Genomic DNA, 14,324 nt, shown 5'->3' on the forward strand with positions numbered 1-14,324 from the left:
GCATCAGATCAGGTCGACCCACCAGGAGCTTGCCGTGTAAGTGCGCCAAGGCTCCATCACCACCAAACATGGAGAATCTCCATCATCTCATGAAGCAGATCTGGAGCAGCGGCAGTGGCGCGTGAGGTGCATGAACCTTGATAGCAGATGCCAATCTCAAATTGCGAATCAAAAGAATAGGATCTGCGAAACTGCCGTAACCTGGCGCAGCTTCTTGTCCTCTGGAAGCTGCAATTGAGAGCCAATGGCTTATCAGACCCACAGAAGAACCCCTGGTCTGTCACTTCAGCCTCACAACACTCCCAGACGACTACATAAGGGCGACATTGTATAGATGTCTAACGTTATGGCTCGACGGATACGGGTTGCCCTGAAATAGCTGCCTTACCGAATTGCCAGAAAGCTACCTATCAAGATGTCAAGCAGCCAAAATACCCTGGGTGAGAGCATGAGAGGGGCATGGACGGCCCAGCACGACATATGACGCTCAATGATGTACAAACTAACCGATAGCTGACTGAGCAGCTATCGAGCAGCTATCGGTAGGTGTTCCGAATAACGCAAGACGACAGTCGTCAAGTCGACCTGGACAATCGAGATTCCCCATAACCCGGGGCTGGATGCTAGAGAAAGCAGTACGGAGCAGCCTCCTCCGAGGTCGAGTGGGAGAATAGAAATCTCGTCAGCTCCCCGCCACAGGCCGCTGCAGCACAAACCCAGATAGTGACTCTTTACGCTTCTTGAAGCTGAATACTGGTCATGATAATGTCCAATGCAGCCCCCAAGGCCAGCGAGTCACCCACTTGGCCGAGATGAGCTTGGCAGGGGGCAGAATGCAGTGTCACTTCAACTGCAGATTCAACGGCGATGGCAACCGAAGATGAACAATTAGCCTGCATATCGGCCTCGACCTCCCGTGTTCCCCGTCTTCACCTCTGGGCGGACCATTACTTCCATCAATGAGGACCGGTTCACGGTGAGCCCACCGTGGGCTGCTCAAGTATAAACATGGGCCTTCTTCCAGGCTTTACTCACGCTCAGTTCTTCAAGCTCAGGTTGATCGTTACCCGAGCTCACCCTCAGAATGTTGTCCTTGTCAAAACTGGCCGTCCTGGGCCTGGGGCTCATCTCACAAGCTTCGGCCGTGATCCTACAAAACGGCCAAGTCAGAGAGACCAACTTCCCCAACACCCGCCTGGACAGCTTTTCTCCCTCTTCCTACAGGACATATCCCGCAAACGCGAGTGAGATCTCCTATAAGGGGCGCTGGGACTCCAAATATGTCTCCTGGTGGTCGTAAGTTTTCACCTCCACCCCCCATCTCAGCTCATTGTTTCTAACCCTCTCCTCAGAGCCCCCGGCATCAAATTCGGCTACACCGGCCAGACCGTCGCCATCACCTTCGGCAACTTGACCACCGACCGCGTCCTCGTCGGCTACCGAATCGGCGGCCTCGACTGGATCTTCACCAACATCACCGCGGGCGCCACCCACCTCCTTGTCTCCCCAGAGACCCCCGGCTCCTCCCTCACCGGCCCCATCAACCCCTGGACCTTTGAACTCCGAGTCTCCAACTGGGCGTACGGCATCCAAATCGACTCCGTCCACGTCGCCAAAGGAGAGAAACTGATCAAAATCCCCGACCATGGCCGCCGCATCGAAGTCATCGGCGACAGCCTCTCCGCGGGCATGTACACCACCTACGAGGGCCTCACCAGCTGGGCCTACGGTCTTGGGGCTGGTTTAGGAAACACCGAGTACTCCGTCACCGGGTACCCGGGCATTTGCGCCGCAGATCAAGACTGCTGGGGCAACCCCCGAGGGCAAGTCCATCAGTGGTTTTACACCTCCGACACCAGCTGGAGAGCCTCCCAAATTTGGGGGGACAACCCTGAGCCATGGAACTTTTCCAAGCAACCCGCCGCTGACATCGTCGTGATAAACATCGGCACCAACGACCACAACCAACACAACAACGTCTCTACCGAGGCGTACATCGACGCGCTGGGCAAGATCATCCAGGGTGTCCACGGCAAGTGGCCCAAAGCACAAGTCATCGTCATGTCCCTTTGGCTAGGGTTCTACCAGCAGGGGAATACCTACCTCCCCAACGCGCCGGAGGGCTGGGTGAAAGAAATCCAGGACTTGGTGAAGTACTTCAACTCGGACAAGTACCTCAGCCAGCCGGTGATCTATGACGGGGTGACGAAGAAGAGCACCAAGTTGAGGGTGAAGAGGAAGGAGAGCCCGTTTGTGCACTGGTTCAATACCAAGGGGATCTTGCAGCATAATGATATTGGGCCGCAGTGGCATCCGACTGATGTGGGGGCTATCAAGGTTGCTAGTCACTTGCAGCAGTTTATCAGGATCAAGTTTGGGTGGGAGTTGGAGGCTACGGGGCCGGAGGTGTGGCATGAGACGCTTTATTGGAATGATGAGAGTGGTTATTAGGGGGGTAGAGGTGTTCTGTTCTGTGCATAAGGTTAGGTATGAGATTGCGAGAGTCGAAATATATGAAATATATGTTTGGGACAGCTCGCAAGATTGAAAAGTGCCTGTATACTGCGTTGTGTGTGTTTAGAAGCTCCTACAAACAACACATGGCTGCTTTCTGGCTTGTTGTTGTATGAACAGTCTCCGTAGGTACCTCACGCAAAAAAAAAAAAAAAAAAAAAAAAAAAAAAAAAAAGTTCTCTCTAGACAGATGATATCAAACTTCTACCCCTTCGAGTGTCAGTGTCAAGCTTTTTGAGCTTGATACACAAAACCTGAGCTAAGCTACAATCCATACTCCTCAGATAAGCCGAGACATGATGCCTTGCATCATCCGCAAAAGCTCAGTCTATCTGATTTCACCTCATGATGTTTGTTTGCTACTTTAAAACGCTTCACATCCCACGACCGTGGTGTCCGAAGACGGTGCGAGACGATCCTCCAGCGTCACTGTGGAACATGAAGTATAAGTAGCAAACAAAATCCCAAAATCCTCCCATCCAGCCTGTCGGGTCTGTGTTTCCTATTCAAGACCGAAACCGGTTTCCGAGGAAGGTTGTCGTGGTGTTCTGGAAGGGTCTGCGGTCTGGACTGAAGCTGAACTGGCAACATCACTTCGATACGATACGTAACTTGTTGGCCTCGGCGTTTAACCTCCTCCCTATGGTAGATGATGATGGCGAATCTAGACCACAGGTGTGTTTTGATCCATCATACACCCCCTCGTGATTCAGAACAAGCCTAGGAACGAACTAACCAGCTTCAGGGGTTGCCCGTTTAGACAAGGGCCGCCCTGTGTCTCGATACACTGCCGCGGTTGAAGACCCGGCCATAATTCGCATGAAAAGTCTTCCGCGGTCCAGCCTCATCAATGCGCGCATAACGCGGTTGTTGACTATTACCTCCTCGCAGGATGCAGCTTTGCATGGAATTCTGTCCTTCTCCCCGAGCTGGCCGGCCGAGCTGAAGCAACAATGGTGAAGCGGCCACATCCAGCATCGTGGCCGCCAGCAGGTCCAGACGTTCTCGTGTTGTAAAGTGGATATACCCTCATCAGCCCCCGTTGGAGGAAAGGTCTCGCCTCCAAGGTCTAGCCTCTTCGCCCAAGCTGATGAACCGATCTATCTTTATCAGCTTCACCATCTCCATACCTACCTCGGAGGTATGTCCGGACGGCCTGAATGGCTGAGCCGGTTTGAACAACAACAAGTACATCCCATGACGGCAAGGGATCCCACGTTGTCCTGAACCATCACCGTTGAACCGAGAGCTCAGGTGAGGGCCCTCAGAGACCCGGTAGGCCCAACCTCATTGTTACAGCCGACTCAGCCGAGCTGCATCACAGCATCCTCCCTGTAGCAGACACAATCCACCACGTGCACGTGGAAGTTGAAGAAAAACGTTGAGATGTTCACGCAAAAAGCCGCATCACCAGGTTCGCCGCTGTCGAGATCAAACGAAAAAAAAAAAAAAAAAAAAAAAAGCATGGACCAGGCTCACATACCAAACCAAAGAGCTAAGCCTTCGGGTGATTGCCGTGATTTTCCAACAGGCAGGTCGATCGATTCCCGGCCGCCTGTTAGAGCGGTGGATCTGGCTGTAACCCAGACCATCTCATCCCATCATCGAATCTTTTTTGTCAAGCCCTGCTCCATGTTCCGAATTGCGCAAGATATCGCCGGAATCCGGCATCATACGGGGAACATGGTTTGCTAGTAGTTTGCAAGTGTCTTCGGCACTTGGGGCTATGCTTTCTCTTCTCCACAGAGAACAAAGAAAGTTTTGCCTCTCCAGATTCACAAAAGTCTCGAGTTCGATAGACCCTCGATAGTTTTGCCATATCCATCGGAAATATTTGCTCCATCGCATGCTAAAAAAAAATCCACTGACTCGCGAAGCTTCTCAAACCCGACGCGATTTTCCCCCCTCTCTTCAACATAGCGGTTCCACCCGCTGAAAACTGAATTTTTGTTGGCCTTTTGGGGATTGTATTCTCTTCGCCTTTCGCTCTAATTCATGATTTTTTTTTTTTTTTCTTTAAGTTTTTTTTCTAACTCACCTTCCCATTACGGACTGACGGATTGTTTCCATAGTTTCCACACCCCAAGACAAACGTGATCGACGAACTCTGTTCCACTGTCCCATTCTCGGTATCAGTTCGGGGTCTGCTCGGGGATGCATGGATAGGGATTGTTTACTGTCTGGATTTCATGATGGGTTTTCCCCCCTCTGTGTCTGGGCCGACGATGAATAGCGGTGAGTTGTTCGCCTTTTTGCAAACCCGCTTTGTCATGCTACTCCCCATCCCGCGGGAAAAGGTTTCATCCAGCCCCAAAAGACCGTTGGACCGTTGAAAGCCGGCAGGGATGGCCCATAGCTGATGATACACCTGCTCCGCATGTTCACCGCATTGCAAAAATGCCACCGTGTCTTGCATCGAGGTCGTCTTGTCGCTACTGTGGTAAGGTCGCAACCATCAGCCCCTTCTGTCCTGCCTTCCTCTGGTAGCGTTGCGATGTGATGTTTGGTGATGTTTTGGTTCGCCTGGTTAAACCAACCAAGCGTGTCTCGCCAGTTCGGGATCTGGCCGAACCGTGTGTCAAAAAGGGGGTTGCGCGCCTGTGTTTGAAACACAGAGGCTTGTCCACACTCGGCCCCCAATCACCCGGCACTTTCAAGCCTTCGCCGTTCTGATTCCCCAAGATAGGCAACCCGACGCGCTGGCCAAGGGTTTGTTCAATAATAACAGCCGACAAGAAGCGAGGCTGAAATTTTATTGTTGATGAAGCTGCAGCCTCGCGCCAACCTCGCTGTATTCGTATGTGATCAGGCGAGAAGAAGCAAAGGCGGCTCGTCTTGTCATAGCCCTAGGGACTCCTTCCCGGCCGCCACGAAAGATGATCACCGTCCCACTGTTCGTTTTGGCGTCGCCCGTTCCCGCACAAGGGGTTCGTCACAAACGGGATTGCGGATGCGGAGTTCGTGATGGGTGTTCACCCCATTGTCTCATCCCACGAGCCTCCTCTTCATCATCAGCGTCATATACCGCTGCGGCTGATGCAGGTAAGCAAGCCCAAGACAGGTTGAGAAACCATTCCTCTGAGACATGCATACAGTCGAGATGAAAGTTCTCGAGAGGTGAGCAAAGTTCATGATTGGTAGGGCGAAGTCCCGGCAGCTGGGTAACGGGTCACGGCTTAGCGATTGCTTAGCGTCATGATCTTCATCCGCCTCAGCCGCCATGCAGAAGCACAGGGCACAGATCACCACCAACCACCACTCCATTGTTTCAGCCATTCCTACCGCGGCTTATCAATATTTTGGTCACGGAGGTGCCCGGGGCGTGCGTCCATCACCGACGAAATCGAGCTAGCAGTTAGCAGCGGCAGCGGCAGGAAGGGACGGGCTGATCGAGATCAGATCATCTGATGATGGTTCTCAAGGAATGCCTGTGTGAAGGATTCGCCTACCCCGTGCCGGTATCTTGACTCTTTTCAGCTTGTCCGTTATAAGGATAAGCCTGCCACTCCGAGGAGAACCTCGCTGTTGACGAGGGGCTTCGTTACTGCCGGCGGTGAAGGCGAGACTGGGACAACGATGAGTGGGCTGATTGAGGGGATCGCAACGTTGCGTATCCCGCAGAGGCCGGCGCTCTTGGCAGTGTTGGTGGATAGGATGTCCCAACCAGGCGAAAAGTCGTGCTCAGCAGAAAGAAGCCAGGGTCACCGGTGAGGGACCGGTCAAGAGATCTTGCATCATGGAAGGCAACCTTCAGGAACGCCAACCCGAAGCCCTCGACTACTTCCAAGATTTGGGCAATGATGCCGTGGAGAGAGGTGATGTATCGCAGAAAACTCAAATGGGGTCAGTGTCGATCTTGTGGTTGGTTGAAACAGTCAAACCACCTTGGGGAACCCTTACACTGCAGCTGCCATTTGCTTCTTTCCTGTGGTCTCCCGTCCTGCAATGCATGGTCGTGTGGCACATGGCACAGCCATCACCACAGCGCACTTGCGCATGGAACTTGCCCGAGGGCAAAAAGGGTCGTGGATCGTGTGGTATATCCTGCACCGTGGCGCTGGATAATTGTGTCTCACTGTAGCATCTCATCCAAGGCCAGATACTGGCAGCGGATATCTGCACAATGCTGTGCTCACCTTCCTCATTCTTTTCCGCCCACCCTTCGCGACGTCCTCCACCAACAGAAAGCCTTCAGCAGCGACAACTTGACGCTTTCCTCCTAGTGCCATATCTAATATAAGCAAGGCTGTGATCCTCGATCTGTCAATCTTGAGTGCCCCGAGTGATCTTCAATCGCATAATCCGCACAGACGAGCTACTTTCCTCTTCGGTACTACTCCCCCAGCTGCTGATTCGCCGATTGTCTCACCTTACCTAATCCAACCGGCGCGGTCCGACACAACCCACTCCGCTGGGAAAATGACATCAACCACACACCAACCAGAACAGCACAGACCACCAACCGTGCCACACCCTCACATCCGGTGGTGTTGCTGATCATCATCGGAAATCTTGCTTTGATTTCTTCTTTTCTCGCGTGAGAATGCCACATTCGAGAAGTTCTTCCAAAAGTTCCATCCACCACGACCTTTCTCATCTTGGCAGACGTGCAGTAAACGTGGTGATCGACAACACCCTCAACTTTGTCGCTCCCTCCAAAAAATGGAATGGACGACCTTTGACTCGCCCAATCCACACGCACGAACCACCACGACTTGCGTCCAGAAGCACGCTAGAACAACTCACCCCCCAACCAACTTCTGCATTGCTGGTCCCTGAAGATGGGATGGGCAAAAAGAAAAAAACCTTGGACGAAAGACCTCGTCTCCACATGGCTCCACGGACATTGCAAGGAACATTGGCAACTGCAGATCTTTCGCACTCGGGTAGCTTTCCTTTCCAGTAACGAACGAACCTGCTGTCGTCACTTTTCTTCTAGCCTTCTCCCGTTCCTTGGGATCGGGACAGACGAACTGGTCTCTGATAATTTCTTTTTTATATTGGCAAAAATGGCATAAACGCAACTACAAACCATGTGGCTGGTTCATGGCACCTGGTTACACAATGTATTGTAGTCAGTGTACGCTCAAAGTAACATCGCTGCCAGAGCACCGACCCCCACCACAAAAAGCCAAATGTTTTGTTTGCATGAACGGCATTTCCACCCCCAATGCACCACCTCATACCTACCTTACACCACTGCAAGATTCGCTGTCATGGCTGCTGACCCGCCTTCAAGACTGAAGATCCCATCATCTATTGCCTTGCCCTATTCCTATTCAGTGCCCTATCTCCGTCCCCATGCTCACCAATTGATTTCCGCATTACAAAGACCGGGCCGGCTCGCCCGCTGTTGTGTTTTTCTCTCTGCCCGCCAGTGCCGGCCGAAACCTGCCCAAAAATTGCCTTTTACCCCTTGTCATCAATCATCATGTCAGCAGACAACCCCCCTCCGAACGCAGATCCAAGTGGAGTGTAAACCCATCATCCCATCTTCAATCCAAGCGGTGCCAAGGGACCCTGCAGAATAGAACATCATCGAAAGTAGTGTAGGGGAATAAAGCGGCAAATGCAATTGAGGCAAATAGTACCCGCCCAAAAATCCATTCCACTCAGACAAACCCGATCATTCTCGCGAAGAGTTGAACTATCATTCAAAAAGAATAATCGAGTCATGACCACCGAAAGGACCGATGACGCCTCACCCCCCCCTTTCCCCCTGCCCATCCCCGTAAATCTCATCTTACGCACTAAACCGTTTGACTTGTGGAGGATCGTCATCGTTCAACACAACTTCCAGGTTGGCCGCCCGCGCTCTTCTTCGCCCAAAAGGAAAAAGCAAAAAGCGGTAGTCACATCGTCAACGCTTAATCATTCCCACAACGCAACCATCAGCAATGCAGATCATTTCATCCTCATTCAATCAGGGGGAAAATCATTCTCCCCAATGGGAATTCCCAAAGTGCCATCCATATCCCCATTTACACAAGCGACAAAGAGTTCCATGTTTGTGATAGCAGCCCCGACTCGGAAGGATTTCCAAAAAACTTCAAACTTGTGTCACCAAGTATCCTATTTCATCATCAATTTCGCCACACACACCTCCACCATACCAAAAATCCACACAATAAAACCGCAAAAAGGAGATAAACTTTCTTGTGTAACGACGATCTGTTTCCAATTTTTTGATTTTCAATTTTCCTTGTTTCTCCTCACCCAACTAAACTGTAGCTAGCGGGTCGTGACAGCTCCTCAAACCTAGCCCCCTAGAGAGGCCCATATTCCTCCTCTTCCTCCATCTATATACACGTAATTATTCCTTTTTTTTTTTTTGGCGTGTATATGTCTTCGCAACACAAACACAGACCAGAAAAAAGAGAGGGGGAATCAGATCGTCAGATACATCATGCCGCATATAAAACAAAAAAAAGACTACCTCCAAAAGAAAGAAAGAAACGCCCCATGTAAATGCTTTGCCAAAAACCCCCGATGTTGTGAACCCACGCCTCCCCCCACCATTGATTGAACCCCAAAAGTTTCGCCGCAACCCCCCTTCAACCCGCCATGGAACATCCCAGTTATGATGTTTGTGTTGTGTTCCCTTTCCCTTGCGCCAGAAGCAGTGGAGAAAGTCCAAAAGAGAAAAAATTCCTTTCACCCTCCTGTGTTTTGCGCCGACCCCAAAACCCAGCCGCCTTTCTTTGTTTTAGAAAAAAAAAAAAAAAATTCCCAATTTGCGTAAGTAGTCTGATGCGAATCATGTCCTCGTCTTTCAAGAAGAAAACTCTCGGCTGAAAAAACACCACCCAGCCAGAAAAAAATTAGAAACTAAAAAGTACCAGTAATTTTGCCACGGTGTGGGGTCGTTGTATGGTATAACGATTTAATCCTGCACCGCCAGGGTTTGGGATGTATTTTCTTCGGCTGGTTTGTGGTTGTCGAAAGGGAGGGGGGGTTGATATTAAAAGTAAACCAGCACTGGAGAGACCTGCTGTCCAAGCTCACACACGCATTCAAGACCGGCTGGCGGTGCTGCCATTGCTGCTGCTGCTGCTGTCATAGTTGTGGCAACCGCGCTCGTGGCGTTTCATGTTGCTTCGCACACTGAAGGCCTTGCCACAGCCGGCGACCGGGCACTTGAATGGCTTCTCGCCAGTGTGGGAGTGGCTGTGGATGCGGAGAGAGCTGGGACGCGAAAAGGCCTTGTTGCAGGTTGGGCAGATGTACCTGTCTTGGCTCTGGGGGAACGAGGCGGCCGAGGACGGGGCAATGTAGTGGTGATGTTGCCATGGGTTCGCACCGGCAGGCGCAAGAGTCATGGACAATGGTGGAGGGAAAGCCTGCGTCTATCAGTTAGCTTGGTGTTGTCCGGCTGTAGTGTGCAAGAAAGCAACATACCTGGGGAAGAGGCCGCTGGAAGTAAAGGCCCGACATGGGAGGAGGAGGGGCGGCGGCGGGATAGTAGGCAGGAATGGTGGGTTGGGCAATGTAGGATGGTGCAGCAAAGTGTGGTTGGTATGCTGAAGGTTGAACCGACATTCTCGGGGCGGCAGCGGCCATCGGGGGAACGCCAGAGTCCATGGGCCCCAGTGGAGGAGTGGTCTCATAGTAGTAGTTGGAACTGTTCGAGACCTGGCTGGCTGACCTCGTGGACGGCGAGTTGTATCCCTCGAAGGATTCTCCCGAGGACATGGGAGGACTTGGTGGGAGTCCCCTCAAAGCTGGGTTGCCATAGTGCGAGGAGTTGGGCCTGGCGTCGGACTTGGAAAAAGACGATTGGGCTGGGGATCTTGTTAGCACCGGGTTCCATGCAGTCGTGCTGCTAAAGTCCATACATTGTTGTTGCTGTTGCTGTTGCTGTTGCTGCTGCTGTTGAGCCTGAGCGTGTGTCTCAGCGGTGGGAGACCCTTGGTCGGCAAGTCCCAAAAGGTTGGAGATGGAAGGCAACGAGCATCTCGAGCTGTCGTCCATTGGTGGTGATGGTGGAGGAATGTATCCATAGTGAATGCTTTGCTGAGGTGCAGCGTACTGGGTGGTAACCATTGTGCCTGCCATTTTGTTTTCTGGTGTGAAAATTTATCCCTTGTTGGTGGGGAAAGAGCGGTCTTGTCGTCGCAACTTGAAGCTTCAAAGCTTTGATCAAGTGTTCTTCTTGTGTGGCTGGAGTGTTGAGGAGGTCGAGTATCGAGTGCCAGCTAGATATATTATGCGGTGGGTCTTGTCTCTGTCGACGACGAGTGATGTGATGGTATGATATCAAAGATCAGGATGTCCAAGTCAGGTCGGTAATCCGGGAGTGAGAGGGGGGGTGTGGCGGTTTAAGTATGTGCATCACAGCAGAGGCTTGTTGACGTCGGGATGGGGAGGGCAGGGTGTTTTGTACCGTCAGATCTCCCGGCGGTACATCCATGGAGACTGTATGAATGATCAAGCGCAAATCCACCAGCATCCACAAGTTGATCCCCGGACCAAGGCGGCCAGTGAGTGTTGTCACAAAGTGGGTGGGTCGGCCTTGGGGTGCTGTGCCAGGCCAGGGATCAGGGCATGGGGCCGATGGTGATCAGAGGGGTCTCCCCCGTTGTCGCCGGGACCCCCAGTCCGGTACGTACCTCAGACTCGAAATGCTCGATACCCTTCAGAGCATGTCACCCGTGCACCCATCCGTCCAATTCCATAGAGTTATAACGCCTCCTGTTATATGTTCATACGGGGCTCTGACTGCCTCATTGTGCATTGGTGCTGGGTGCCCATCTCTTCTGCCTGGCTGGGCCTATTATTCTCCTTCACAACCTTGGTCAGTGTTTTATTACCTACACTATCAAAAAATAGGCCGACTCTCTTCACTTCATCCTTCAAGAAGGATGCTCTCGAGGTAAGGTCCAGCCAGTGTCATTGCATGACCAGGTTCCGTAGATAGGTACATATCTCACATTGTGTACGTGCCGTAGTTACCCAAGGTCGGTTATGACTGGCTGTCTTTTTTCTACAGTACCAAACTGCCAGCCAGGCGCTACACAACAACGGGTCGGAAGGTCCCAGGAGGGGTCTGAATGATATGATTGCCATTGATCTGCCGAGTCCAAACGTCTGAGGCTCATGCAGAGACTGGTCATTCGACTGGCGAAACCAGTGCTTGCTATGCATTCCGAAGTTTGCTGTTCACGGATGTACAGCGTACTGTCTGTGTAATTACTCCAGGTTCAATTGGCGTCAACAATCTGAATGGCTTCGTCGTGCTACCAACCCGACAGATCCTTTGACGAGGGTGGCATGGCAACCCAAAGAGCGGAGAGCGGTGCACACATTTGTGTGGCGCGAATGCTTCTCCGGTCTAACCCAAATGGGGAGGGTGTCTTCTTCACTTCTCCCACTTCTCACACCCATTTCGCTGGGCTCGTGCATCCTGCAGAGCCCGCGGCGCACTATCCCAAACAGGAACTGTCTCCCCGGCCCCAAATGCTTGGCTGTTGACGATGTCGAGTACGTACCGAACACCCTGGTCTGTCACGGACGCTTGGGTGTATGGGAGACGGGCCCCTGAGCCCGGACGCGTGAAACTTGAGACGAGCAGCGACTCCGGATCCTTGTGCCTGAGCTTGCACTGCGACCGGATTCTCGAGCTGATCTTATGCCGTTCATCGTTACCGCCATGTCAACAGCCCTTTCGAAACACCAGTCTACTATGATTCGCATCGGCTGCTGTGCACATCGTGATGTCTGTCACCCGTGTTCCAGAACCCTCCCCAGGAGCCGTTGTGGGCGATCATGACATGTAAGTAAATATGCCACTCATCATAGACTCTTGATCTCACTGCCGCTAGTTGTCCTGCCCTGTATATGGGCCTGGAGGAGCATCGGTAAACTTCCTGCTGCGACCATCAGGCTCCGGTTTCCAAGATCGAGACTAGCAAACAATTAATGTGCTCAGTGGAACGGTACTGCAGAACCAGACTCATCAGACCGCTCTTGCCATCAAGATGGCCACCCAACTTTGCAGACAGAGTTCCAGACTCCTGTCCAGGACGGAATGGCTGGCGGTCATGCAGGGGCATTCCCAAGAACCGAACGTTTTGGACATATCGGCAGCCATGATCTGTGGCCCTACAGGCACAGCAGAGCAGATCTTTTGAGGGTGTGCCGACAGTCTCAGAGCCTTTTTGTTTCGCGTATTCTTTTGGATACTACTGTTGCGATCGCTTGAAGGACCTGCCCGGCTATCAGCATGTTGGCCACCACATCCTGTATGTGAATCGCATAAACCATGCAGTAGTATGTTTTAGTCAGCTCTTGTTGATACTGGTCGTCCTATACTGACGGGATGATATGGGCTGAGCACAGTGTACATGGCGCAGGGAATGACCCTGGCATAGACACCCCAGCGTGGAGCTTGGAGCATGTTTCTTGACGAGATATCGGGGGATTTCCAGAAACAAAGGCTAATCTCAAAAGATCCTTTCCAGTCGGGAATGGCGATAGCTTCTGGCATCAAGCCGAGATTCGCATCGGAGGCCAAGGGGATTTGATCTCCAGCGGAAGCGAGTCTTGAGAGCTGTCTGGGCCCTTGCCCTACCTACCTGTCTGGCGCTGCCGTTGTCATGTCTGGTATGCAGCAGGGGCTGCTGACAGATGGATCTTCCGCACTCTCTTGAAAATCCGGTACTCGAGTGCTCGGTGCACCTCTCGGGACGCTTGGTGTACGCTTTGGGCTATGGACTGGCCAGAACAGGCAGGGCGTCCAAAGGCATGACAACGGGATGAAGTTTCCGAGGGTAGCGTTGGCAGTCTGTCACCAACCTTAAACCCACCGGCCCCTCTGTAGGCGCTTGGGCTTCGAAGTTGACGATGGTAAGCTTCAAAACTTGGGATGACACTCGAGCACCGCCGTCGACAGCTGCAGCCACCCGCGATGAAGGTCCTCGTGGCAGTTTGGCTCTCTAGGGTTTCCTGATGTTTCGATCCTGTTGTGACTCTTTACCAGAAAGGGAGCCGTAGTCTGAACAGCTGATGCCGCGGGGTTACTGAATAGGTAGTATTCGACGAGAATCCGTGTTTCGGGCAACAGCTTGGCAAGACACCGGACACAGGGCTTTCCGAAAGCTTCAAAACAGCCTTGGGTCCAGGGGCTTTTCTCAGGTAGGTGGACTTTTGGACTTTTGGATATGCCTTCAAAGTGGAATATCGTGTGGAACATCGTGTGCAAATAGAAGTTGCACAAGACCTCAGGTCGAAACCAGAAGGGCAAGAATTGCCCCGCATGTCATTGCTCCTTCCGAGACAACGAACATGATGTGTCACGGGAGGTTCATTCCATTCCCCACATTTTACGGGAGTCTGAACCTTATTTTCCTCAGCCACAGTTTGCAGAACAAGGTGTTCCTTTCTATTTGCCCTCTCTTGCGGTAGATCATTTTGCACATGAATTGATCCCGACACTGCGGCACCCGAGCTTGGGGTATTCAGCTGTGCCTCTTCATCCCATCACCACTGCCGCCATCCCCCGCCTTTTGACACCTTTGCATCTGAACTCTTCCCACTCTCCGGGAGCTTTGCCGCCGGGATCACGGTCGGCGGTTGGGTGAGGCGGTGCGGAGCCGGTACCCGCCCCGACCGGCCGACAACCCCGGCCAGACAGGTCCCACAAACGGCCACTAGATTCATTCAACGCCCGCTAAACTTCCACACTTGGACAGCCGAGTTCCAGGCCACCTCGCCGGCCAACTCTGCTGCAGCTTGCGGCACGGAACCTTATCCCCCCATGTCTCTGTCTTGCTGTCATCGTTCACCAATCTTTCTGTCCGCCCCCCGTGCCG

General features: G+C 52.4%; 2 protein-coding genes across 2 annotated transcripts; one reads left to right on the forward strand and one right to left on the reverse strand.

Moving 5' to 3' along the window:
• The first annotated feature begins 1,028 nt into the window (after nucleotides 1-1,028).
• Nucleotides 1,029-2,669, forward strand: QC761_117160 (uncharacterized protein). Its single transcript, XM_062874992.1, has 2 exons — nucleotides 1,029-1,296; nucleotides 1,353-2,669. Exons 1-2 carry the CDS (start codon nucleotides 1,085-1,087, stop codon nucleotides 2,449-2,451), a joined length of 1,311 nt encoding a protein of 436 aa, XP_062738211.1. The 5' UTR covers nucleotides 1,029-1,084; the 3' UTR covers nucleotides 2,452-2,669.
• A 6,009-nt stretch (nucleotides 2,670-8,678) lies between these two features.
• On the reverse strand, nucleotides 8,679-13,709 carry QC761_117165 (uncharacterized protein). Its single transcript, XM_062874993.1, has 2 exons — nucleotides 9,913-13,709; nucleotides 8,679-9,860 (listed from the first exon to the last, which is right to left on the reverse strand). The coding sequence occupies exons 1-2, from the start codon at nucleotides 10,567-10,569 to the stop codon at nucleotides 9,528-9,530; spliced, it is 990 nt and encodes a 329-aa protein (XP_062738212.1). The 5' UTR covers nucleotides 10,570-13,709; the 3' UTR covers nucleotides 8,679-9,527.
• Nucleotides 13,710-14,324: the final 615 nt, after the last annotated feature.

Source organism: Podospora bellae-mahoneyi, assembly GCF_035222275.1.
Source record: "Podospora bellae-mahoneyi strain CBS 112042 chromosome 1 map unlocalized CBS112042p_1, whole genome shotgun sequence".
NCBI classification, from domain to species: Eukaryota; Fungi; Ascomycota; class Sordariomycetes; order Sordariales; family Podosporaceae; genus Podospora; species Podospora bellae-mahoneyi.